We start from the raw sequence: 21,581 nt of genomic DNA, 5'->3' as shown, positions 1-21,581 counted from the left end.
CTGGAAATATTAATGGCAGGTGCTGTGGGGAAGGTGATGAAATTCTGAGCTGACCCAAGAATGCACAGACACATTCTGGAAATAAATTACTGTCTCGAAATGCATGGCAGAATACTTTGAATTTTACGCATGTGAATTTGACCAGATATTCCTTGTAGAAAATACTGGCGTTTCTTTATCAAATTCTTGCCAGTTTAGATAAGGAGGTGACTATAGATAGTGAAATTTTAGCCAAATTATCACTGTATATATATATATATATATATATGTGTGTGTGTGTATTTGTGTATAAACTGTCCCTTGAACAGAAGTGGATTTCCTTGACATTTTATTTGGACACAAGGGTTCTGCTATGTTCGTTTTTAAATTTCAGAACCTTATAATCTGCAAGGGGTTTGCATGGATCAGTTGACAAGTCTTTTTATTTTTTAGATCAGCTGATAGAAACACATTGAACTTATCAGAATAATAATAGTAAAACCATAGGCTCAACCCATCCAATTTTTCTTCTCCTGTAGTCTTTCAGCCTGATTTGTAGAATGTGAAGGATTTCTGTGTTTGCTTAGCTGAGAATTAGCCTTGTATTCCTGCTTTGGTTGGTGGTCATGAGCAGTCAGCAGGTTGAAAGCATTTATTGGTTTTGTGTGGTTGTTCCATACATTTTTGTGTGGCTGCTTTGCCTGAGCTGTTTGCACTAAGGCTCTGCCTGGCCATAACTGGGCTGCTGGGTACACATGAATGTTCTGCTGAGGATCTGCTTGTTGGTTTTAGTAATATCATCCATCAAGCTCCAGCATGTACAGCAATATTTGTGCTGCAGCAGACAAACAGTGTAAACACTGCAGTTATTTATAAGAAAACTGGCCAGTGAGTTAGGGAACTCTGTGTGCATGTTTTTATTTATTGAAAGTGAGCCCATCAGTCTAATCAGACTTTGTTGTTCTTGAAATGACAGGAAAATAGAAGACTGAAGTTGGATTTCTATTTAGAATGTATATTTTATATCTCTGTTTAAGAATTTTATATCTCTGTGTGCTCACGTTTCTTGTGTTCTCCAGTTTGTTTGCTTTTCTGGCTTCATCAGTCAGAGAGCAAATGTTGCCTCCAGCTTGGCCTTGTCTGGATCCAAGAGTGGATGAAATTCGTGCTGTAGCTCTCTCAACCTGTGTCCTGGCTCCTGGGTGCTCCTTCTGATCCCTTTGATGACTCTTCCAAGAGTCTGTTGACTTCAGAGGGGCAGAATTGTTCACTGGAGCTGCTCTGTCCTTCCAGATGGTTTTCCCTGTGATTCCTGCCTGACCTTCTGTACCATGTACTTCAGCAGCCTCTGAACAGACATCCTTTCCTGTGGGAATCCTGGGGTCCTGCAACACAAAAATGTTGCTTAAGGGCTACTGAAGTTCTAAACTTTGTAGTTTCCTTTCAGCAATGTCTGTTACCTCACCAGAGTTCGATAATTATGTTTCAGTTTCATGCAATTCCTCTTGGTATCTTATTCCTTCTTCCGTGATGTTCTCTGATTTGCCCCAGACTATTTTCTATGGGTTATCTGTCTCACTTGGATCTTCCCATTTCCCTTCTCCCTCTGTGGAGCCCAGTGAGGGGCAGAGGTTCCTGGCACAGCCCTCCTGTGTTGGCATTCCCTGGGATGTCTCTCTGCATCTGAGGAACTGGGAAGGGTGTGATGCTCCTGGCTTAGAGCAAAGGTCTGGATTCTGAGAGCATTTGGCCCTTTCCATGATGAAGAACCCCAGCTCTTGATTACTGCAGCCAGGATTTTGTTCCATACACTGATGAGTTTAGAGAGGACACCCACATGTGTGCTGTGTCTGTGAGACACAGTGTGGTCTGAACACAGAGGGAAATAAAACTTCCTGGCTTTACACTTAAGAAAAAAGACAAAAGTCAACCTTCTGGAGGTGGAAACTGGGTAAAAGAAGCCAGGAAATTATCGAATGCACCTTTTCCAAGGCTGGGGGTTATAATTTGTTGGTTCCAGTGAGACTTTGATTAAGCCTGTGCTGGTTTTGATAGCTGGTTCTGTTGGAGTGAATGTAAAACACATCCAGCTTGTTCTGTGGGGATGCCATGCAGCTGATTATGTTATTAATCAGGTGGCTTTGCTGGGAAATGCTTCTCCTTTCACTGGGCTCCCAGGCAGGCTGCTTCAAAAATACCCAACCTGTGTAGCTGGGAAGTGCAGCTGGTCCTGCTGCAAATTCCCTCCAGGAGTCCTGAGTGGGGTCTGACAGCTGAGGAGACTCTGCAAGCCATGCTGCACTCTCAGGACAGGATTCTCAGTCAGGGACACAGGGATTTGGCTCAGAACTGGAAGTGTCACCCAGGCAGGTATTGAGGAGCTCCTGCATTTCCTGGGGGTGTTTTATTTAGTGGGACTAGAAGAGGCAGATCTCTCCATGTTATAAGAACTTCAGCACAAAGCCCTGGAGCAGTAACATGAACACAACATGCATGAAAATGTCCCCTGGCTCCTGCAGGATCCTGTGACGATTTTCTTTAGTGTTATCACTGTCAACCTTCCGGGCTGTCACTTCTGAATTCAGTCCATAAAGGCCCCAGGACTGGGACTGTGCCTTGACTTGTGTCTGTGAGGCACCAGGGACTCTCTGGCTGCTGTCAGTCAGTGCAAGGAGCTCAGTGGTATTCATCCAAAATTGTGTTTTCTTTCACTGGAGCTCAAGTTTGAACATGAGAGATTTCTTTTTATTAAGTGTGAGAAAAGCTCAGGCTGGTCTTTTTCAGAATGAGAATTTCTCTGTAGCTGGTGTGGCTTTAAAGGTGACATTTTATTTTTGAGGAATCTAGAGAAAGAGGCACTTTAAAAACTAGATTCAGGACATATTAAAAATATCTCCAGCCATGTTACCTCTGAAATTAGCCATTACTTCTCATCAGCCAGGCTGATGCTGTGATGTGGTTTTGTCTGCATAAACTGCCCTGTGGGTCATTCCCTTCCTGGGGAGTGACAGCCAGAATGGACAGCTCTGTTTGGGAACCCAGAGGAGAGGCTCTTTGGGTTAGTAGTAACCCAAATATTTTAACCTGATTGCTGAGTGTGTCTATGTCCTGTGTGTGCTTTGTGCCTGTGTCTGTCTCCTCCAGTGATGGTTGTTCCCTACTATTTTTATAATCCATTGGCCAATTGGAATCAAATTTGAGGACATGGAGCTCAGAAATATTAGGCCTTGAGAAGTTTTCTGAAAATTAGGAAACCAAGTAGAGGAAGGAGCCGTCTCCCTCTGATGCTGCCAGTGAGGGAAAGCTTGCATCAACCATATTTTCATCAGGAGCCCCAGGTGGAAGTGGTGATCGCTAGGAAATCAAGCCATTAATTTTGCAGTAAGTTTAGGGAATTTTTTATTTATTCTCACCTCCCTTTCCACCCTGCTATCGTGCTCTGCCAGGACAAATGCTCTGCCTGTTGGTAGTGTGTGAGGAGAGGAGCAGAGCCATGGCACTGCCCACTGCCATGGAAGGATCATTTTCACTCCCCAGCCCTGGCAGCAGAGGTATCAGCCAGGGTTGGAGCTGCTGGGGACCAGCTTTTCAACCCAAGTTCTGACTTAACAGAGTAACTCAACCCTATTAACCTTATCAGGCACAGCCCTTGGGTTTGTCAGCCTTGTCAAGTCAGGCTGTGAGGTTAAATCAGCACTCAGCAAAGAATTAAAACAGAAGGGCTGAATCAAGAATTTCTAAATAAGTTTATCAGTGCTGCCTGGCAGCTCACCAAAGTGAAGCCAGGAGCTTCAGCAGCCCTGGAAGTCAGGATGTGGGAGCTGCAGATGAGAAGTATCACAAGAGCAATTTGGAAAAGCATCTGTTTGGAGTTTGGTCATTGTGCCTCATCCCATTTGTTGGCCTGCCTTCCCTGCAGCTCACCTGAGCTGCCAGGGGAACATCTCTGACATGCATACAGCACCCAAAAATAAAATGCACTTTAAATATTAACGTGTTTCAAAAGTACAGATTCATTCAGGCTTTGAGAGTAATGATTGCTGAGTCATTCTGTCAGAACATGGAAAAAAATGTCCCGGGGAGCTGTGGAAGAATTCCATTCATCAACAGCACAGGTGTTCAGCCATCTCCAAAGCATTCAGCAGACTGGGCTGACACTCTCCAGACACTGAAATACTGTTCATTGCACGTTACTGAACATTGTTTAACCATTTCAGGACTGATCTTTGGTCATGAAGCCACCCCTGACCAGCACCACACCCTGGGCATGGCTCAGGAAAGCTCTTGGAACTGTTAAAAAAATCTCTTAGTTTATTTGCAAAGCTTTATGAGTTTCTTAGTGTTTGCAACTACAGGAAGGGAAAAACTGGAACTGAGTGCTGGACCCTGACTGTTTGCTCTTAATGCTGTTTGGTACAGACACTCCAAATATTTTTTCTGATTTATTGCCAAGTCTGACTTTGTCTCTTCATTCTGGAAGGGAGATAGTGAGGAATTTAAAGGCTCCAGAATCCCTGCTGCTGAATTCCGTGTTCTTCTTTGTTTAGCAGTCTCATTAAAAGCTCTGATTTGATATTTTTCTTCCTTCTCTCTGAGTTCAGGCCCTCTGTTGAAGCAGGTGGCTCAAATGAGTTACAGGGACAAACTGATAAGTCCAAAAGTGGAATTCACAGAACTCATGTGAAAAAAGAGAAGATGAAAATAGCCCTAAGGCTGGTTTTGGAACCTTACACAGTTTGCAGAGCTGTAGCTGTGGCAGGCAGTGCCAGGGTTGCTTTTCCATTCCTTGGGAGATGGTAACCTGCAGGTGGGAATCCATCCTGAGGACAGGTGGTGGCAGAATGGTGAGAATGGAGCATGGGAGACCATGAGCACTTTCCTTTCTGATGGCAGAGTTGGTGGTTTTTTTAGGGTTTTTTTTGTTTGTTTGTTTGTTGGTTTGGTTTGGTTTGGTTTGGGGTTTTTTTGGTGAGTTATTTATTTCCTGAAAGATTCAGCTTAGAGGACAACTGGTACAATTCTTGAGTTCAGGCCTCTTCCACCAGGCAGCACAGGTCAAAATGAAAATACTGAAATACTGATTTTTAATAACATCTGGGAAAGGGAAAGGTGAGATTCATAAAGGCTATTTGGAGCAGGAGCAGGTGGAGCTCTCTCCTTTTGTCAAGTCATCCAGCAGGTGGGAGATGTGGAATCATTTTTATCCTGTGTCTCTGTGCTGCAGCCACTGCAGTGAAAGAGTTACTCCCCCAGCTCCACAAAGCCTGAATCCAGTGCTGAGTCCTGCTGCTGCCTTAAGGGGTTGCCTGACTCTTGCATATTGTCCTGCTGATGTTTCTGTGCGTGTGGGAAGGGAAGGTCCTGCTGAACTCTACAGCAGTTTGTAGGAAGGACTGGCAGGTTCATCCACTGAGCACCATGAGTCCAACACAAGATATTCAAATCCAAATGCCTTTGAGCCCCAGGCAGAGGTGACTTGAGGGCCAGGATCCAAATCCTGATTTGCAGCTTGGTTTCACAGTTGTTGGTGATGTTTTCTTTGAGTTCTCAGTCTCTATTCCTGTAGCCTTTCACAAGCATCAGATCTCTGCTGCCTTCTGCCAGATCTGATTCCTTTCTGGTGTGAGATATCCCTGAACAATGTTGTCCCCTGTGCTTCTCTCTTTTTCTCTCACTATCTTGTATCTCTCTGATTTCCATCCCTTGTTCCTATACCAGTTCCAACAGCTCTTCCTCCTTTATGCTCAGTGCCAAGTATTGCCCACCCCTCCCTGCCTGAATAATTCCATGCCCTCAGACTTGTTCAGTAATTCCTCAAGTGAACCCATGATGCCCGAGACTTCTGACCCAGGGGTGTGGGTCCATTTTTCTCCAGCAGTAAGTACACACAGACATTCTCAGGGAGCTCATCTTCCCTTCTGATCTTATCTCCTGCCCTCCTTGACCCCTGCCTCCCTCAGAAGCGACTCCCTGCTGCCTACGAGATCAAAGTCATGTTTCCTGAAGCCTTCTGGAAAACCCATAATATCTCCATTTGCTACTTTTCTGTCCCTGTCTCTTCTCATTCCCTAATCTCTTCCCATTTCTCTTCCTGCCTTGTTCACTACATTTGAATTATGCTAGGCTTCTGTATTCTTCCCACCACTGTGTGTTAACTCATTCAGCCCAATCCCCAACTGGAATCCCTCTCTCAAATGCACCTGGCCAGCTCTTCCCCTGCCTTTCCTCTCAACAGCTGCCCTAATATATCTTACTTGGAGTAATCAAGCCCATGTAATTCCATGTGTGTGAGCATGGAGACTTTCAGCACCAGGCAGTGATGTCTATAAGCAGATGGTGAATTAGCTGCCTGGATTTGGGATTCAGCATTCAGGAATGGTGGTCTGATTTGGATTTAAACCTCCCAAACTCTCTATTTAACTAGAGAAACAGGATTGCAGGAAGGAGCTGTGTTTGAGATCTGCATTCAGCAGCAGCCCAGGCTCTGGGGGAGTGTTGGGGAGAAGCTCTGTGGAATGTGGCTGTTAGCATATCAAAGTAGAGTAAACATGGAGATGATACCCTGCTTCCTCTGCCCCAGTTAATTAAGGCACTCCTCATGTCTCCGTGGATGGAGAGGATTTATTAATGTGCTGTCATGCAGGGAAGTGATGGTTTGCTGAAAGGGAGGAGCCATGAATGGCATGGAGGATGTCACGCTGAACAAAGAGCAGATGTCAAAGAGACAGGGAATTTCTTTTATCTCCTGCTCTGCCGAGGTCTTAGATCCTGGTGTTTTATCATAAAAGCTTAGAAAAGTAGGGCTGCAAAGAATTCCAGGTGGGCTTTTAGTGCATTCCCTTGCTGCAAGGCAAGATCAGTGGTACCTGTGTCACTGATGGATATCTGCTCCATGAGGTTGAGCAGGGTGCCTGTTTCCAGTGAACACCACACTTCTGCTCAGGTATGGTCAGTGTGGTGAATATTTATGTTTGTGGTCACAAATCCTGGTGAATGGCACAACTGGAAAGAAATATGGTTTCAGAGATGCCTGTGCCAAACCTCTGGGGGTTTCCAAAGGTTGTCTGCTCTTATAGTGCAGCATGAATAATGTTTTTGTAGGCCTTGGTTAAAGGGGTCTTCTCAGCCTAAAAAAGTGTTAGGACATCTCTCAGCTTTCTTGTCTCACTGCATTTGGTGTCTGAAACAGCTTTTGCTGGTGTGGGTGAGGACAGATATCCCTGAAACTAGAAGGAGTCTCAATCTCTAGAGCTTTTCTGTCTGGACAGCCCAAATCAGTGAATTAGCAGAGTGTAAATCCAATGCAAATACCACTGGAATAAAGCTCTTGCCATCTTGGGGAATGTCTGTGTGAGGGCAGGTTGGTAAAAGAGCAGATAAATGGTTCATCCATTAAACTTGTAAGACCTCAGCAGGGTTCCCAAGGAACAGAAAAGCCCTAAAGAAAGACTGAAAGGTAAAGCTGAGGGTTGGCAATTCCACGTGTTCCATTAATTGCTGTCCTGCAGGGTAATTAAACAGAGAAAAGGAAGATAGCAAAAGCACTCCTTTAAGCTCTGATGATTAAATCTTGCTGCCTCTGCAGGTTTACAGACATGAAGAGGTCTGGCCTCACAAAGGTATTTTTATCAGGAAGGTACTGAGGAGGGCAGCTGCTTTAGGTGTCAGGTAGTTTGGAAATGGGGCAGTGCACTCCTGCCTGGCCTCCAGTGTGGGATGAAGGAATTGTCTGAGAAGTTCTGTTGAGCTGCAGTGGTGCCATAGATAAATTTTGGGTGTTTCTGCCTGAATCCTTTCACAAACATTAAGGCATGTGGTTGAATCTGGCTTGTTCAACAGAGCTCTGGTTTTGTGAAATGTTACCCAGGGCGCTCATCAGACCCTTGGGTGTTGTATCAATATTGAATGCCAAGTATCTCTAGTCATTCCTAATAATCAGAAAACTATCTCCTGCCAAAGGTATTGAGCATTTCACTCATTTGGGCTATGAGGACCTTGTGTTCTGAGGAGTTTAGGCTGGTGAGCTCCAGAAACATCAGTTGGTACTGTGAATATCAGGGAGAGATTGGATCTGGTAGTCTGTAATGAAAATCAGGAGATTCAGAAAGCACCTACACTTTGTGTTTCAGCTGTTTATTTTTTCTTGCTGGGCTTTTGGGATTCTGGCAGCAGTTGTGTACACTGGAAATGACAGTGTTTTCAGAGGAAGAAGTTATTTTGTTGGGCACTACAAGACAACTATCTGAGTTCTGAGAAGGTTGTGCTGCATCCCTGCAGGTCACGATGAACAGAGTTTTACAAGGGTCATGTTGAAACTCAGGACAGGCTGTATTCTCCAAAGGGAGAAGAGGATTCTGTGCTGATGGGCACATCTACAACAAGTTGCCCAGGTACAGAAAATCAAGATCTGGTGGATATTCTCAGGAGTCATGGTGCCTTCCATTGGGTGCTCCATAACATCAGAAGGTCTTCCTCTAAAAAGATTTGAGTTCAAAACATTGTGACTTGCATTGATGTGATTATTAACTTGTTTTCCTACCTGACTGTAGCTGTGTCTCATTCACTGGGTGGTTGCACTGTGATTTCTGGAGTTGTGGTTCATGATGAGTGTGTTGTTTCCAGTGTGGTTTTTGTTAAATGCAGTAACAATGAAAATTATTGCTAAGGGAAACAGTTTCCATATATGAATATTAAACTCTAATGGAAACTATGTTGTTACTGCAGGATTAACATAAATTGGCATCTTGGGGGACTACCCAGCATTAAGCCAAATTAATCTGTACCACTAAGATTGCATGTCCAGCTTTGAATTAGGACGTTCTCATAAAATGAAGGAACAGCTCACCCTGTTCACTTTTCTGGATGATCCCAATAAACCAAACTTGGCCTGGAGGCTCAGTGGTGACAGCCTTAGCCTGTCTGTGAGGGCCCTTCCATGGATACAGTTCTTTTTCACCTGGATACCACTGACTCTTGAGACCTCTGTTTATTCAGCTGTAGAACAGTGTTAGTACCTATCTTGGAGGCAATTTAGTGGGTTTCTTCTTTAATGTTTCTGAAATTTTGGAACCTTTTCTATGTAGGCTTTATAGAAAGGGAGAAGTATTTTTCATTTTAAGTATCGCAAGCACTGAAAGATTCCCTTGGTGACTGACTTGATGTGTATATACAGGCAGGGCATCTCTGTCAAACATATCATTGCCATTGAATGGAAAGGCAGAGCATGAATCACTTCAGGGTTTCCTGATTTTACTCCTGTAGGATGTTAAGAGAGGCTGGAGGAATGTAATTGATGGCAATGTGCGAGCTGCACAAATTGAAAATCATGGGAGGATGAGAAAAACATCAGCTCAACACCAAACCAGTAATGATGGGGAAAGGGAGGCTTGCTCTGAGCATGTGGATATGCAGGGAGTCTCTGTCTGTGCCAAGCAGACTTCAGGACTGGGAGTTTGGCTCCCTTCCCAACAGCAAATACATTGAGCAGGAGGAGAGCCAGCCAAGTTTTAATCAAGTAAAAGTTCTGTATCCAGAGGTGGTTGGCAAAAGAAGAGATTAAAGTATTAGGAGTGCAATGAAAACAAGACATTAGAGAGTTGAAAGCTGGAGTACCTGGACAAACCACTTGCTGAGTGAATGCTCCAGAGCTGTCAGGAGGAAGCCCCAGGTGTTTGGGGTAGGACAAAATGGGAACTCAGGCACCAGGACTTGTCTTCTCCCAGCTTTGGCCATCCCTGTGGCCAGTGTGTCATATCCTCATGCCTTGCTGGGATAGATGGGATCATTCCCCTTGGAGATCCTGCTGGTGGAGGGCTCATAGCTGGCAGGAAGGCCAGCAGCTGCAAACTGTTTATGTATGACAAGTTTTTGGATAAATGTGAGTTTACACAGTTGCCTGTGTCCCAGGGTTTGCTGGGGAAGTGCAGATAGCTCTGCCTGTCCAAGCCCAAGCACAGAAGTTATGGGCTGTAATTATGTAATTTCTCAGGAGAGAAAGGAAAAAACCCCTTGTGCTTGGTAATAGTAAAAATAGTAATTGGCTTTCCTTTTCCTCTTCCGCTGAGGTGCTCCTGCTTGACCTTTTTTATATATTAAAAATAGATTTGGAGTAATTGCTGACAGCATATCTGAAAGATAAGGACATTACTTCCCTCAATGAAAGTCACTATCTCTATATTTGCAGAAGCACGTGAGAAGCGTGGGGTTTTCTCAAAAAATAAACAAAGATCCCAGTTCAGCTTCCTTCCCTATTTTTCATTTTCACATGCACACACCTGTCTCACAGACAAGGCCAGAAGCAAAATTGCCAAAAAAAAGCATTTCCTCTTACATTATTCCCAGCCTGGTAGAATCATGGCACGCCAGGATTTTCACAAACGTGTCTGAGTTCATGAAGTTTTTATTCCAGTTCTGCAGACTTGAAAGGCTCAGATAAAAATCTGGACATTTAAGAGGCAAACAACAGTTTCCATTCATCCCAATGAAGACATAAATCATGTTAATGCAGCTTCCAAGGCATTGTGCTACTATTATTGTTGGTTAAAGGTGTATTTTTCTCTGCATATCAGTTATGTGGATCGTTGTGCTGGGTTACAAAAAAGTTGCATTTATGGTAATGGTTCAGATAGATTTGCTAAGAAACTGAAGTATGTTTGCAGATCAATAATTTATTTGCTGTTGATATTCTGATGAAAGGAATTAATGCTAAAATGTATTGGTCCAAAAGAAAATTATAGTCTTAGGAAATAGTTTGATAGAAAAAATAGATTTCAAAAACGTTTTTTAGGCAAGCTTTTTCAGGTTTAAAATGTGATACCAATTTGTTATAACTGGCTTGCTCTTCCAGAATGACTCTTATTAATAAGCACTCAGCAGTTCACGAGCTGGACTTCTTACTGGGTTCATTCCATGTACTCCAAAGGTTTCTGCTCCTCCAGGATTATGAGTTTCTCTGCCCAGTCCATTTCTGTAATAATAAACTAATTTTAAATGGCTACATTTTTTAATTGATCATTTCAGATATTATAAAATGGCCACACAGGATTCACATTAAGCACTGAAAATAGCTAATAAAAATAGATGAGTAATGGTCTGTAACTGAGCCACAGTCACTACTTCTTTGACCACTGGTGGATGTACAAGTCCTTAATCATTACTTTTCCACCTTTGAATAATGAGGGTTTTAGCAGAGAGCAAAAGCCAAAATAATAATGTGGATATGCAGTGCCAGGTTCAGTGGGGATTAGAGCCACTAAACAAAGACTTGGGAAGAATTACTATTTGGGATAATGTATTTGACATCTTAATTGGTATTTAAGATATTTTAATATATTGGCAGCATTCTAGACTGTTTTGCTGCACCACACCTCCCAAAAATGGGAATGTTGCCCCCTTCCATCTCCAGTGATGGCAAACATAGACCCAGCCTCATTTTATGGAATCTCTCAGAAGGAACTTGGCAGGAATAATTTCAAGCAAAACTGACTTTCCTGATGGACCCCTGAGCATTAAATGCAATTGTTGCTTCTTAGTTAAAACCTCGTGTGTCAGATACAACTGAGAGAGATCTTGGCACAGGTTAATGGAAGATAAAGGTGGAATAATCAGGTTTAGTAGCAGGAATAAAACACTTTTGGTGAAAGTCCTGTTCTGGTAATTTCTGCCTAAAACTGCTGGAAGGGAACCAAAATATCTCTCCCTATTCAGTAAAATTGTCTTTCAACTGACTCAAATATCGAGTTTTGGCTCTTTAACCAAAAAGTGGCCCATTCATTGGGCCACCAGGTGTGTGGACTGAGCTTGCACTCTCAAAACTCTTTCGCAAAAAAGTCTGTTACTTCCTGAGCAATTCCTTGACATCCTTTGGACTATTCTGCATTTAAGAAGCAAGTCAGTCCAGGAAAGGTGCTGAAATCCAGCCTTTTTATGACCATTGATATAAAAGGTTAAATCTTGATCTCATTTTTTTTTATATGTGGTATGAATCTGCCCTTTCACAATCAGCATTTTTAAAGCAAGAAAGTGTTAGTGCCTGATTTCAGCCTTTTACTCTTTGCTACAAGAGCTGAAGTAAAAGGCTGTTGCCCATCCCTTTATCCCTGGGCAACAAATATCCACATCCTTAATGTTGCCAAAATTCATAAAAACAGAGCTGGAATTCTTCCAGGTCTAAGGTTTTACATTTGCACACTGATAAACACAGCTTTGTCAACTCTGAGAGGGGAAAATAAAGGAAAACAGGGAGATCCTGATTCCATTGCATGGTCATGGTCTGCTCCATCCAGCCACCCCTCCATGGAACCCACCCTGCAGTGAGGAAATAATTCCTTGTGTGCTGTTAAATACAAATAAAAGCAAATGTGGCACCCTGAGCTAGCCTGTGATGCCACCACAGCACTCCCAGGTGCAGTGGCACTTTGAGCAGGGGACAGCCTGGCTGCAGGAAGGACAGATGAGGACTATTGTTTTTCCATGGCAGAGGTTGTTTCATGCTGTAACTTTTGAATTCCTTTTTGGCCTCAGCCTCAAACCGTTCGTGGTGCCCACACAAACAGGAGAATACTGTGCATGGATCAGATCCTAAATTCCACTCAGTAATAGGAGACTTGTGCCACCTACATTGGCTTTGTGACTCACCATCAGCACTTTGCCAGCTCTCCTGGCTCTGACACTCTCGCTTTCTCCTGAGCATGAAAGTAAGGGAAAGTGTAAGATCTTTTCAGAGTTTCTGCTTTATTGTTTTATTCCTTCTCCCTGACTTCATTCTGAAAATTGAGAGATCTCCATTTAAGTGCTTGTTCAGGCTCTTTCACTGCATCTTCTAATGCTGTAGTAGAGGCTATAAGTAGGCAAGTTGAGATGAATTTTTGGGTCAGTGAATATATTTTCCAACGAAAGCAGTGAAGGTGAGTGTGTTTTACTTATTTCCTGTCTGACAAAACTCTGGACTGATTCTTCACTAGGGTGGAAAGATTCTTCACTAGGGGAAGAAACTACTCAGATGATTTTGTATGGAAACTGCTCTCATATTTTTCATTCTGGTTGCATTTTTTGATCACTTTGGTTGTTACTGCTGTATGTTTTGAGTGAATGAGCTGTTTCACTGGTTTTGATGGGAACATTCTCTGTGTTTTTGTTGCAGGGATTGCTTACCTAGGAGGTGTCTGCAGTGCCAAGAGAAAATGTGTTCTTGCTGAAGACAACGGTCTCAATCTGGCATTCACAATTGCACATGAACTTGGGCACAAGTGAGAACTTGTCCTTCTGTTTCTTTCTTTACTTATGCCACTGCAGGATACTTTCATTTAAAGCCAGACAGGTGCAATTACTAGTGTGGCGTGTTTGTTATGATTTCATAAATGTAGCACATTGATATATAACTTAATTTTCAGGAGGCTTTGTTGGGAAAGATGAGGCTGCCCCCACAAGGCTTGTGTAAATACCCATTTTAGCGCACATAAATCTTTCTAGCTGATCTTCCCCTGTTTCCAGCTCTCTATTCTGATTCTGAGTAGGACAAAGAGGCCTTAATCTCTTAAATGACTGATAGTAATAGAGGCAAATTCTGCTTTTCTTTACTGCGTAGAATAGGTCCACAAAACCAACATGAGCTTCAAAATCTTTGAACTTGCTAAGTTTTCTCTGAAGTTCAGGTGAATGTGTCAAGGACTTTAATAGTTAAATAGTTTGGTAATGGTTTCATCTCTGCATGTGAAGTAATCTGCTGTGACTGAAATGGTAAACATCAATATTTTGGAAATGCCCTTAAGCAGAATTATTTGATCAACAGAAAGAAATCCTATAATTTGATTTATCAGCTCAATCACACCTAAGTAAGACACTTTGAACACACTGGAAGAAACAGGAAAGAACATGATAAGTCTCAGTCAGACAAAAATTTGCAGAATGAGATTGCTGGCTGCTTTCTGTAGGTGACTTTGGAGACTCTTTAAAGCTGCCTATAAATATCCCATGGGCAGAAGAGAACAAAATTGACTGGAAGAATCAGCTGCATCCTCTTAGTGCAGCTAATGAGTTAACCAAAGGTCAGCTCCACATTCCCTGCTCTCCAGGCCCAGTGTCACTGCACTTACTCATAACACTGATGAGCTTTTCCCCCTTTCCATTGACATCACTCTGGTTGCAGTGTCTCAGACTGTGGAAGGTACAGAATTAGGCCAGGAACAAAGTTAGACAGGGGGCAGGACTCTGTTATACAGGAGGGGTTTCAAGCACTCCTTCCTTCAGCCTCTCTGGATGTAAAGTGTGAAATCCCACCTTTGTTCCTGTAGTAAGAAGTTGTGCCTGAGTTCTTTCTGCACCTTTCCTACAGCTCATGTGTCTGGTGTATCTTCCTTTCCTGCAGTAAGAAGTATTTCACAGCTAAGTCAGAGCCAATGAAGCGTGTTCAGGTTCTGGCCAATCTCATTCCATGACAAATAATTACTTTATGGCAATGTATTTCAAAGTTGCATGGAGGATATTTAGGTTACCTACCAAAAATGAATCTCCTGTTCACCCTCCAGTGACACCAAAGGCAGCCGAGCCAAACCGAGGGTGGTTTCAGCAGAAATGAAGGACATTTGGTTTTGGTTTTATTTAGATTGCATGCCAAGATGTTAAACTGAGCCTAAACTTAATAACAAATTAACCTGTGGGTAATGCTAAGGGAAATTCAGCACTCATCTTTGGATGGGCCAAGAGCAAGAGGGAAAAATACTTGAGCTGCAGAAAATCCAGCTGTGTGAAAGAGTGAGACTGGTCTGCCCTGGTGTTTGCCAAGTTTCTCAGCAGAGCTGACAAGCTTCCTTCTCATAGTGCCTTGCAAAAAAATCCCCATCATAAATAGGGGATGTAATGCTTTCAGATACAGCTCTCCATCTGTGCACAAAATTGCAAACTCCATTTTCTTTTCTGAGGGCAGTTTTGGTGGTAAGACCATAATTTCTTTCCTCTGCAGTTTTCTTTCTTTACCTTCATCTTGGAAAACTATTTCAGGAGTTTGCCAAATCAAAACAGAGATGGAGGAAATGCCATGGTTGTCCCCTCTCAATCTGAGCATCAAAATCCTCCCTTTGTGCTGTCACCCACCAAAACCTGGGGGTTAATTTCAACCTCTGAGCAGTTGACTGGTGACTTTCTGGAGGCCAACAACAATCTTTTCATTGACCTTACAAGGTGTCAGGCCTTATTCTTCTGGTGTTAAACTGCAGTAAGATGCTCTGAGCAATCCTGTTTCAGCACATCTTGTGCAAAAAGAAGAATTCTTTGCAGATTTTACTTAAAAACTGAGAGGTTTTGAGTGAAATGTAAGGAAACCCATTGCAGACATGAAGACAGAGAAGCTGACCTGAGCTTTAAAAATGAAAACCAAGGAAAACTAGGTGCAAGTTTCTTAATTTAAAACAAAATCCAATCAAAACTTACATCCATATTGGCAAAAATAGAAATTTTGGAGAGCCATAATTTTGAGCTTTATTGAAGTCTGATTTCCTTATGAGTGTAGAAAAGCTGAGATTTATTATTCTTTCCTTAAGACTAACAAATGTCTGTGGAGATCACAAGCCCAGTTTGGCATTCACAGATAGTTTCTGATGTGGACTTTGGAAAAAGTGAATGGATTACTAATTGATGTGTCAGATTCCTAATCTGCCACTAATGTCATTTGGATTGGCTGCAAAAAACACTATTCCGGACAGCTGCACTGTGAAAACATGGAGACACCATTAAATAGGTCCATTAGGAGGAAATAGTTCCTATGAAAGTTGAAGGATGAAAGTTCATCTTCAGGTTTAACCTGTGGGGTTGTTGCTTGGTGATGGGGTGAGAGACATGACTTTTGTATTTAAATCTTCAAGTGTGTACCGATGGTTTTGGTCCATGGATGCAAAGGGAACATCCATCTGTATTTAGATACAATTTTTTTTTACAGAGGATCCAGGAGAAGAGTCTTCCCAGGGAGCCCAGGGAATGTGTATTGAGGCTGCATATCATAAACTTCTTCCCACACAAGACAGGGCCCTCAGCAAGCCTTGTTCCTTCAGTCAGCTGGGTCAGTAGTGGATGTCTTTTAAAACAGCACACTTGAGTGTAACCACAGTTTGTTGGACTTTATCCAGGGTTTGCTAGGTGGAGTCCTGACCTACACAGAAGGGAAGACCCAGAGATCGCAGTGGTCACTGAAGTCTTAAAATGTCTGAGTCTGAGATCTTCATATTATAAACATAATATGAGCACTGAGCATTTCTTACTCTCATCTTTCCTCAGACTAGCAGGGCGAGTCCATCAGTAAAAGCTTAAAAGTGCCCCACTTTTGTCACCAGGATCCTGACTGGTGCTTCCCTCCTCCTCTCCCTCTGTAAACTGCACCAATGTGAGGCTGATCTGAGATTCCCACCCCAAAGACCACCCTGAACAACCAACTTGGATTAAAACGGTGCCACTTCCCCCCCTTCCTAGTTCCCTCTTTGCCTACAGCAGTGACTTTGTTACCATTTTCAAGTCCTTCTCCAAAGAAAAAGTCAAGTAAGTTTTTTGAGACAAAAGCTGGGATTCATCCGTGTATCCGTTATCCCCGAGCGGAGCGGGGTGGGCTGCAGCCAGTGGTTTTTCAGGACAACAATGCCAGCTTTGTTGCCATCCCTGTTTCTTTCAACAGCCTCAGCTTTCCTGTTGTGGGACGGGGGGCAGGCTTGGGTGAGGAGGGAAGATTCCCATTCATGAGCCAGCAGAACCTGGCACTGCCTGGATGGGGAGGGAATAGCCCGAGGTGGTGTGGCTGGGAGCCACGCTGGGGCAGATGCCCTTAGGAGAGGGGATTAAAATCAACTGACAATAAGCAAGGAGCTGGCTCTTGCCAACAGCCTGAAACCACATGGCCTCAAACTTGAAGCTGAAACAGATGAGGACAAAAACGAGTCCAAAGGTAAAAGCCCATAATGCACAAACCAAACAGCTCAGGGCTTGGAATCAGACAAGAGGAGGGTTTGGAACCAGCAGGTTTCTCTCCAGTGTGCTTATTTGCTTTAGATGTTAGGCATTGATAGCTGTAGCTTGGTTAAAATTACTTCAGGGTGCTTAATTATTTGCTGCATGATGAAGTATGGCCTTTGTGGTGTGTCTCAAGCATTGTGGTGTTGCAGGTAAGGGAAAAGCACTCTGGATGTTCCCTTTGTGGCCCTGGGATTTGTGCTGATGGATTTGTGAATAGCATTGGCCTCCCTGATCTGTGTAGTTCTGCACTCAGCAGAGAGATTCGTGCAGATGTGCCAGAATGTGAAAACATGGCTGAGGAGGAATGTCCCTGAGCAGATCCCAGGGATGCAGAATGATGCCCTGTAACAATTTACACCAGCAAAGCTCAGTCACTGTGGTGCAGCTGGTCAAGATTCCTGAGAACCAACCAGGAAATTACCCCCCTTCTCCCCTGCCCCACAGTTTATAAAAAATCGATCATAATGCATTTTAAAAATGGAAAGTTCCATGTGGCAGCTGAGGACCACCCCAGTAAATGTGACAGATCTGTGCAGACAGGTAATGCTGCAGAGTGCACACTGTGCTGACAGAAACCTGTTTCTTTTTCTGCATCAGCCTGTCCTGCCGTTCCAGTCAGAACAGTGCCAGCAACATTAGAGCCAGACAGCCAAATCATGGTGGTCGGGCCAAGGCAGTGGTCCTGGAAGCCATGGAGAAATGGAGAGACCTCTGCTAAAAATTCTCTCCTTTTATCCTGGGGTTGTAACATTGGGGTGCAGGATGTGGGAGCTGAGGAGCTGTTTTGAAAGAAAAAAATGCCAATAACCCTCTGTCTTTTTCACAGCAGAACAGCTCAGCAGTCTAACCCTTGAACTCAGGGTTCTGCCAGTGGAGGCTGCCGAGTGTAGTTTCTGTCCTGACTGACTTTAAACATTAACCCTTCTTTTTAAAAAAATCTCCCACCTGGGCTTCTTTTTCTTTTCTGTGTTTCTTTGAGTTAGTCCCACATTTATCAGGCCTGACCTGAATTTCTGTGGAACATTTTTCTTTGTTGCTGTTGCAGGAATATACCAATGTGTCCCCAGGTTACTTCATACCTCCCAAATGGCACAAAACCCAACATTAGTTAAGCTGTAGAATCAAACATGCAGAAGCACCAAAGTCTCAGTTTCAGGGTTATCCAGACAACTTCAGTTATAACTCTGCTCCCTCTGTGCTGCAAATGAGGCCAAACTTCTATTCACAGGGTAGGATTTCAGCATGTAGTTAAAGACTTGACTTTAACACATGCCCCACAGGCATCTTATTCACTCCTGTGAATTAATATTTTACTGCAAGAGAGAGCTCTTGCAAAGAGATGACCATCCTGTGTGTCTGTAGGGTAACTCCAGTGATGGATGGCTCAGGGGTGTAGCCTGTGGCTGCCAGGATCTGTCCAGTGGCTGGATAAACCACTCCGGTGTCACTGCTGGCAGTTTGGGTGTAGATCCTGCCTTGTGCTGGAGAGCTACAGTTCCCTTGGTGCCTTCATAAGCCCTGTGTGGCCCTTCTGACCATGCTGAGTGTCAGAACTCACATCTCTACATTTGGAGTGGTGGAAAATCGAGGTCAGTTGGACCCCAAGGAGCACTGGAGCCAGAGGCAATCCTGGACAGGCTGTATTCTAGCAAGCTTAGGTATTAATGACTTTGCTGCACCACGACTTCCTGAGTAGCCGGAGAGTTGGACTCAGGCAGTGCCTGCCCCCAGCTCTGTTCTCCTGTTGCCAGAATCCCCACTTGAAATCTCACAGGAGGATGTAGCTGTTCCAGTATATTGCAGTCTCAGGGGTACTGGGAGTGACTGGCTGCTGTGTAGACATACCCTGAGGCTGGCCAAAAGTGCTGGCAGCAGTCCGTACCCACCCTGGAGTTGCTAATTTTATTTTCTGCCATTTGTGTTGTAAATCTGTTGAGGAATGTCTCTCTCTCCGTGTTCCCAGGCTCCCTTCTCGTGCTCCCCTCCTCCCAGGTTTCATTCTTCTTCCACAGATAATTGCAAGCACATTTTCACAGTTAAGTTGCCCTTCTCTGTACAACTCCAAAGGACATAATGGAACACTGCCTATTTCATCATATGTGCTTGTACATCAGAGTGGTATGATCTAACCAAAGCAGTTATTTAATAACAGGTTCTGGTTCAGGGAAAGAATAGATATATCCTAGAATTTCAGGAGATGCTTCTTCCACTTCTGGTAACACACTGAAGGATCTGTTTTTGATAAAATAGATAATTATTATTATTATCTACCTTAGTAGCTTGATAATAACTTTCTAAAAACCATGTTCTAAGTTAGTCAAAAGGAAGCAGAGATCAAAGACAGGTTTGAACATATTAAAAAAAAATCAGTGAAGACTTCTGCCAGTCTGAATGATTTAACCTGGGGAGGAGACAGTGGTGGAGCAGCACTAAACAGAAAATGTCTTGGTCCACTGTAGGACAGTACAGGATGCCTGAGTAAGTTAATCTGAGTCCCAGAAACAGAAGATCCCTGTGGTACTGACCTTGTCTGGGCAATTTTGTTTTTGCAATGGCAGTGGGATTACAGAGAGAAAAATTTTAAAATAAGAAAATTATGTACAAAAATCACAAAGAGGGAAAAGAACATTAGGGAGGAGTAATGAAGAGGTTTGGTGGGACCATGCTCTCTATAGGTCTCAGTTTGGGTGTTTTTTTAGTTTTATGTAAAGCTGCAAGATATTTCCAGGTGCATTTACTGAACCTGCTAATCCTGGCATGGTATCAGGATACCTTCCCTCTATCATGATTATCTGTTTCACCTTTGTACCATCCAAACTTAAAAATTTATTTGCAGTACTGGAATGTAATAACATTGGAACTGGGCGTGGGAATGTCCACGTCCCATTGCTTTCTGCACTCTTGTGGCAAACATTAGTTCTGGGCAAGGGTTTCTATGGTTTTACTCTCTGCTTTGTGAAGTATCTCTGTGTAATCCCTAGGGAAGCAACATTCCCTTGCAGTCCCTCTAATTTCTTTGTTTTTGAGCATCTTGTACAGCTTTACTTAATAAAACTGCACCAAACAGGCGAACGACAGCCATTTAGGAGCACAATTTTTGTTTAATCAATAGCTTTGTAGCTTTGCCAGCTCTGCTTTTCTTTCTGAAGGCTTACTCTGCTGAGTAAGCCAGGGCTGTGTTAAGTAGCTGGGCCGTAATGATTTGGCAAACCTTGCATCTGCTTCCTGCCATGAGGGTTCTGGTTTCATACTCCACTGGCTTTGCTGGCAACAGCCTGGTGCACCCAGTGACCCAAAACATGGGGACAGTACAAGTCCCCATTGTGCAGTCTCCCACTGCACACCAGCACAGGAAATATTAGGTTTGTAAGTGCCATTTACCAAATATTAATTTGTTTTTATACAAGGGCAGCGATCTAGATGAAATATTTACTTTTCCACTAGCAGTTGGGTTCCAATAGCCTGTAACCCATGCTGTCTGCCTGGCCTGCTGAGTTCAACAGGTTCCAGGTGAAAATGACTTCCCGAGCTGGGGAAGGTGATAAATCCCAGACTGTCACTTGGAAAACCCTTTGGTAGTAAGTCAGCAGCAGTGAAATGTTGTTGCCTCGAAAAATGTGGTTCCCTTTAGCTGTTACGTCAGTGGAAGGCTGTGCTGGGGTGGAAGAGGGTTGGCTGCCTCTTGGCCAATAGTTGTGTTGGGAAATAAAATTCAGCAAAAAAGAGTTTACTGGAGAAATGAAATAAACAGGCCTGCTTTGTTCTCAGTGATCCCTTTCCATTTGCAAAATCCTCCCTACATTGGATGCTGGGCCTCTTTCCATTGCTGGATCCAGCCCAGCAGGAGTTTGTTGTCTGTGTCTTTACTTCAACCCCAGTTTCCATAAAAAAAGAGGAGAATAGCCCACAGTTTTCTGCTTTTGTTTTTGGTTAGGTATAACAAATCAAAGCAAAAGGAATCTGATCATAATGGTTTGGTCTGACGTTCTTGGAAAGTTTCCTTTCTGCTAGGCTCTAATTAGCTCAGGGCCTTAAAAATAAGTATTTGTCAGTGTACTTTTTTTCTCCCAGCCCACTGGGATGCTCATCTTATACACGACATCTTATCCACATTTGTGACAGTTTGACCTGTCAGGAGTTTCTCATGTCCACCCTGTGGTGCTGTTTCTCACCTGCCAGTGACAGTCCAAATCCTGCCTGGCTCTTCCACCTGCTCCCTGCTGGGCTCCTTTCCTTCCTCCCTCCCTGCTGTTTGCCAGCGTCACTCCGGAGACAGCTGATGAAGTGGCAGTTTTCTAATCTGGCTTTTAAATATTCATTTTAATTGCACAGAGTAAAACTAGGCGGCAGGATAAAGAAATGTTCCCTAGAAGCAGTTTGCTTCTTAGTTCAGGTGGTCTCTGTACTTAGGGGAAGTATCTTTCCTTGAAAGGAAAAGCACAATTTCCTTTCTTCCTCCTGAAAACACAACCAGCAGCACTTTTCAATGGGTGAATTCTTTCCTGTCTGGTTCCTCCTTTATCTCAAGTAGAGCTGCTTGCTGTGTAACAATGGGGTGGATTTTGTCCAAGAAGTCAGAACTCTTCCCTACCATGAGTCACCATGGTTAG

General features: G+C 43.5%; 1 protein-coding gene across 1 annotated transcript in view; it reads left to right on the top strand.

Moving 5' to 3' along the window:
* ADAMTS17 (ADAM metallopeptidase with thrombospondin type 1 motif 17) overlaps nucleotides 1-21,581 on the top strand; it is a gene marked incomplete at its 5' end in the record, with an annotated part of 146,476 nt that overhangs the window by 36,550 nt on the left and 88,345 nt on the right. The window contains one exon of the mRNA XM_083870662.1: nucleotides 13,121-13,226. Coding sequence (XP_083726788.1) covers nucleotides 13,121-13,226 — 106 coding nt within the window. The remainder of the gene's footprint in view (nucleotides 1-13,120; nucleotides 13,227-21,581) is intronic.

Source organism: Zosterops lateralis (assembly GCF_965231275.1).
Source record: "Zosterops lateralis genome assembly, chromosome: 13".
Taxonomy (NCBI): domain Eukaryota; kingdom Metazoa; phylum Chordata; class Aves; order Passeriformes; family Zosteropidae; genus Zosterops; species Zosterops lateralis.
The sequence above is the reverse complement of the archived record's forward strand: the minus strand, read 5'-3'. Positions and strand labels throughout refer to the sequence as shown.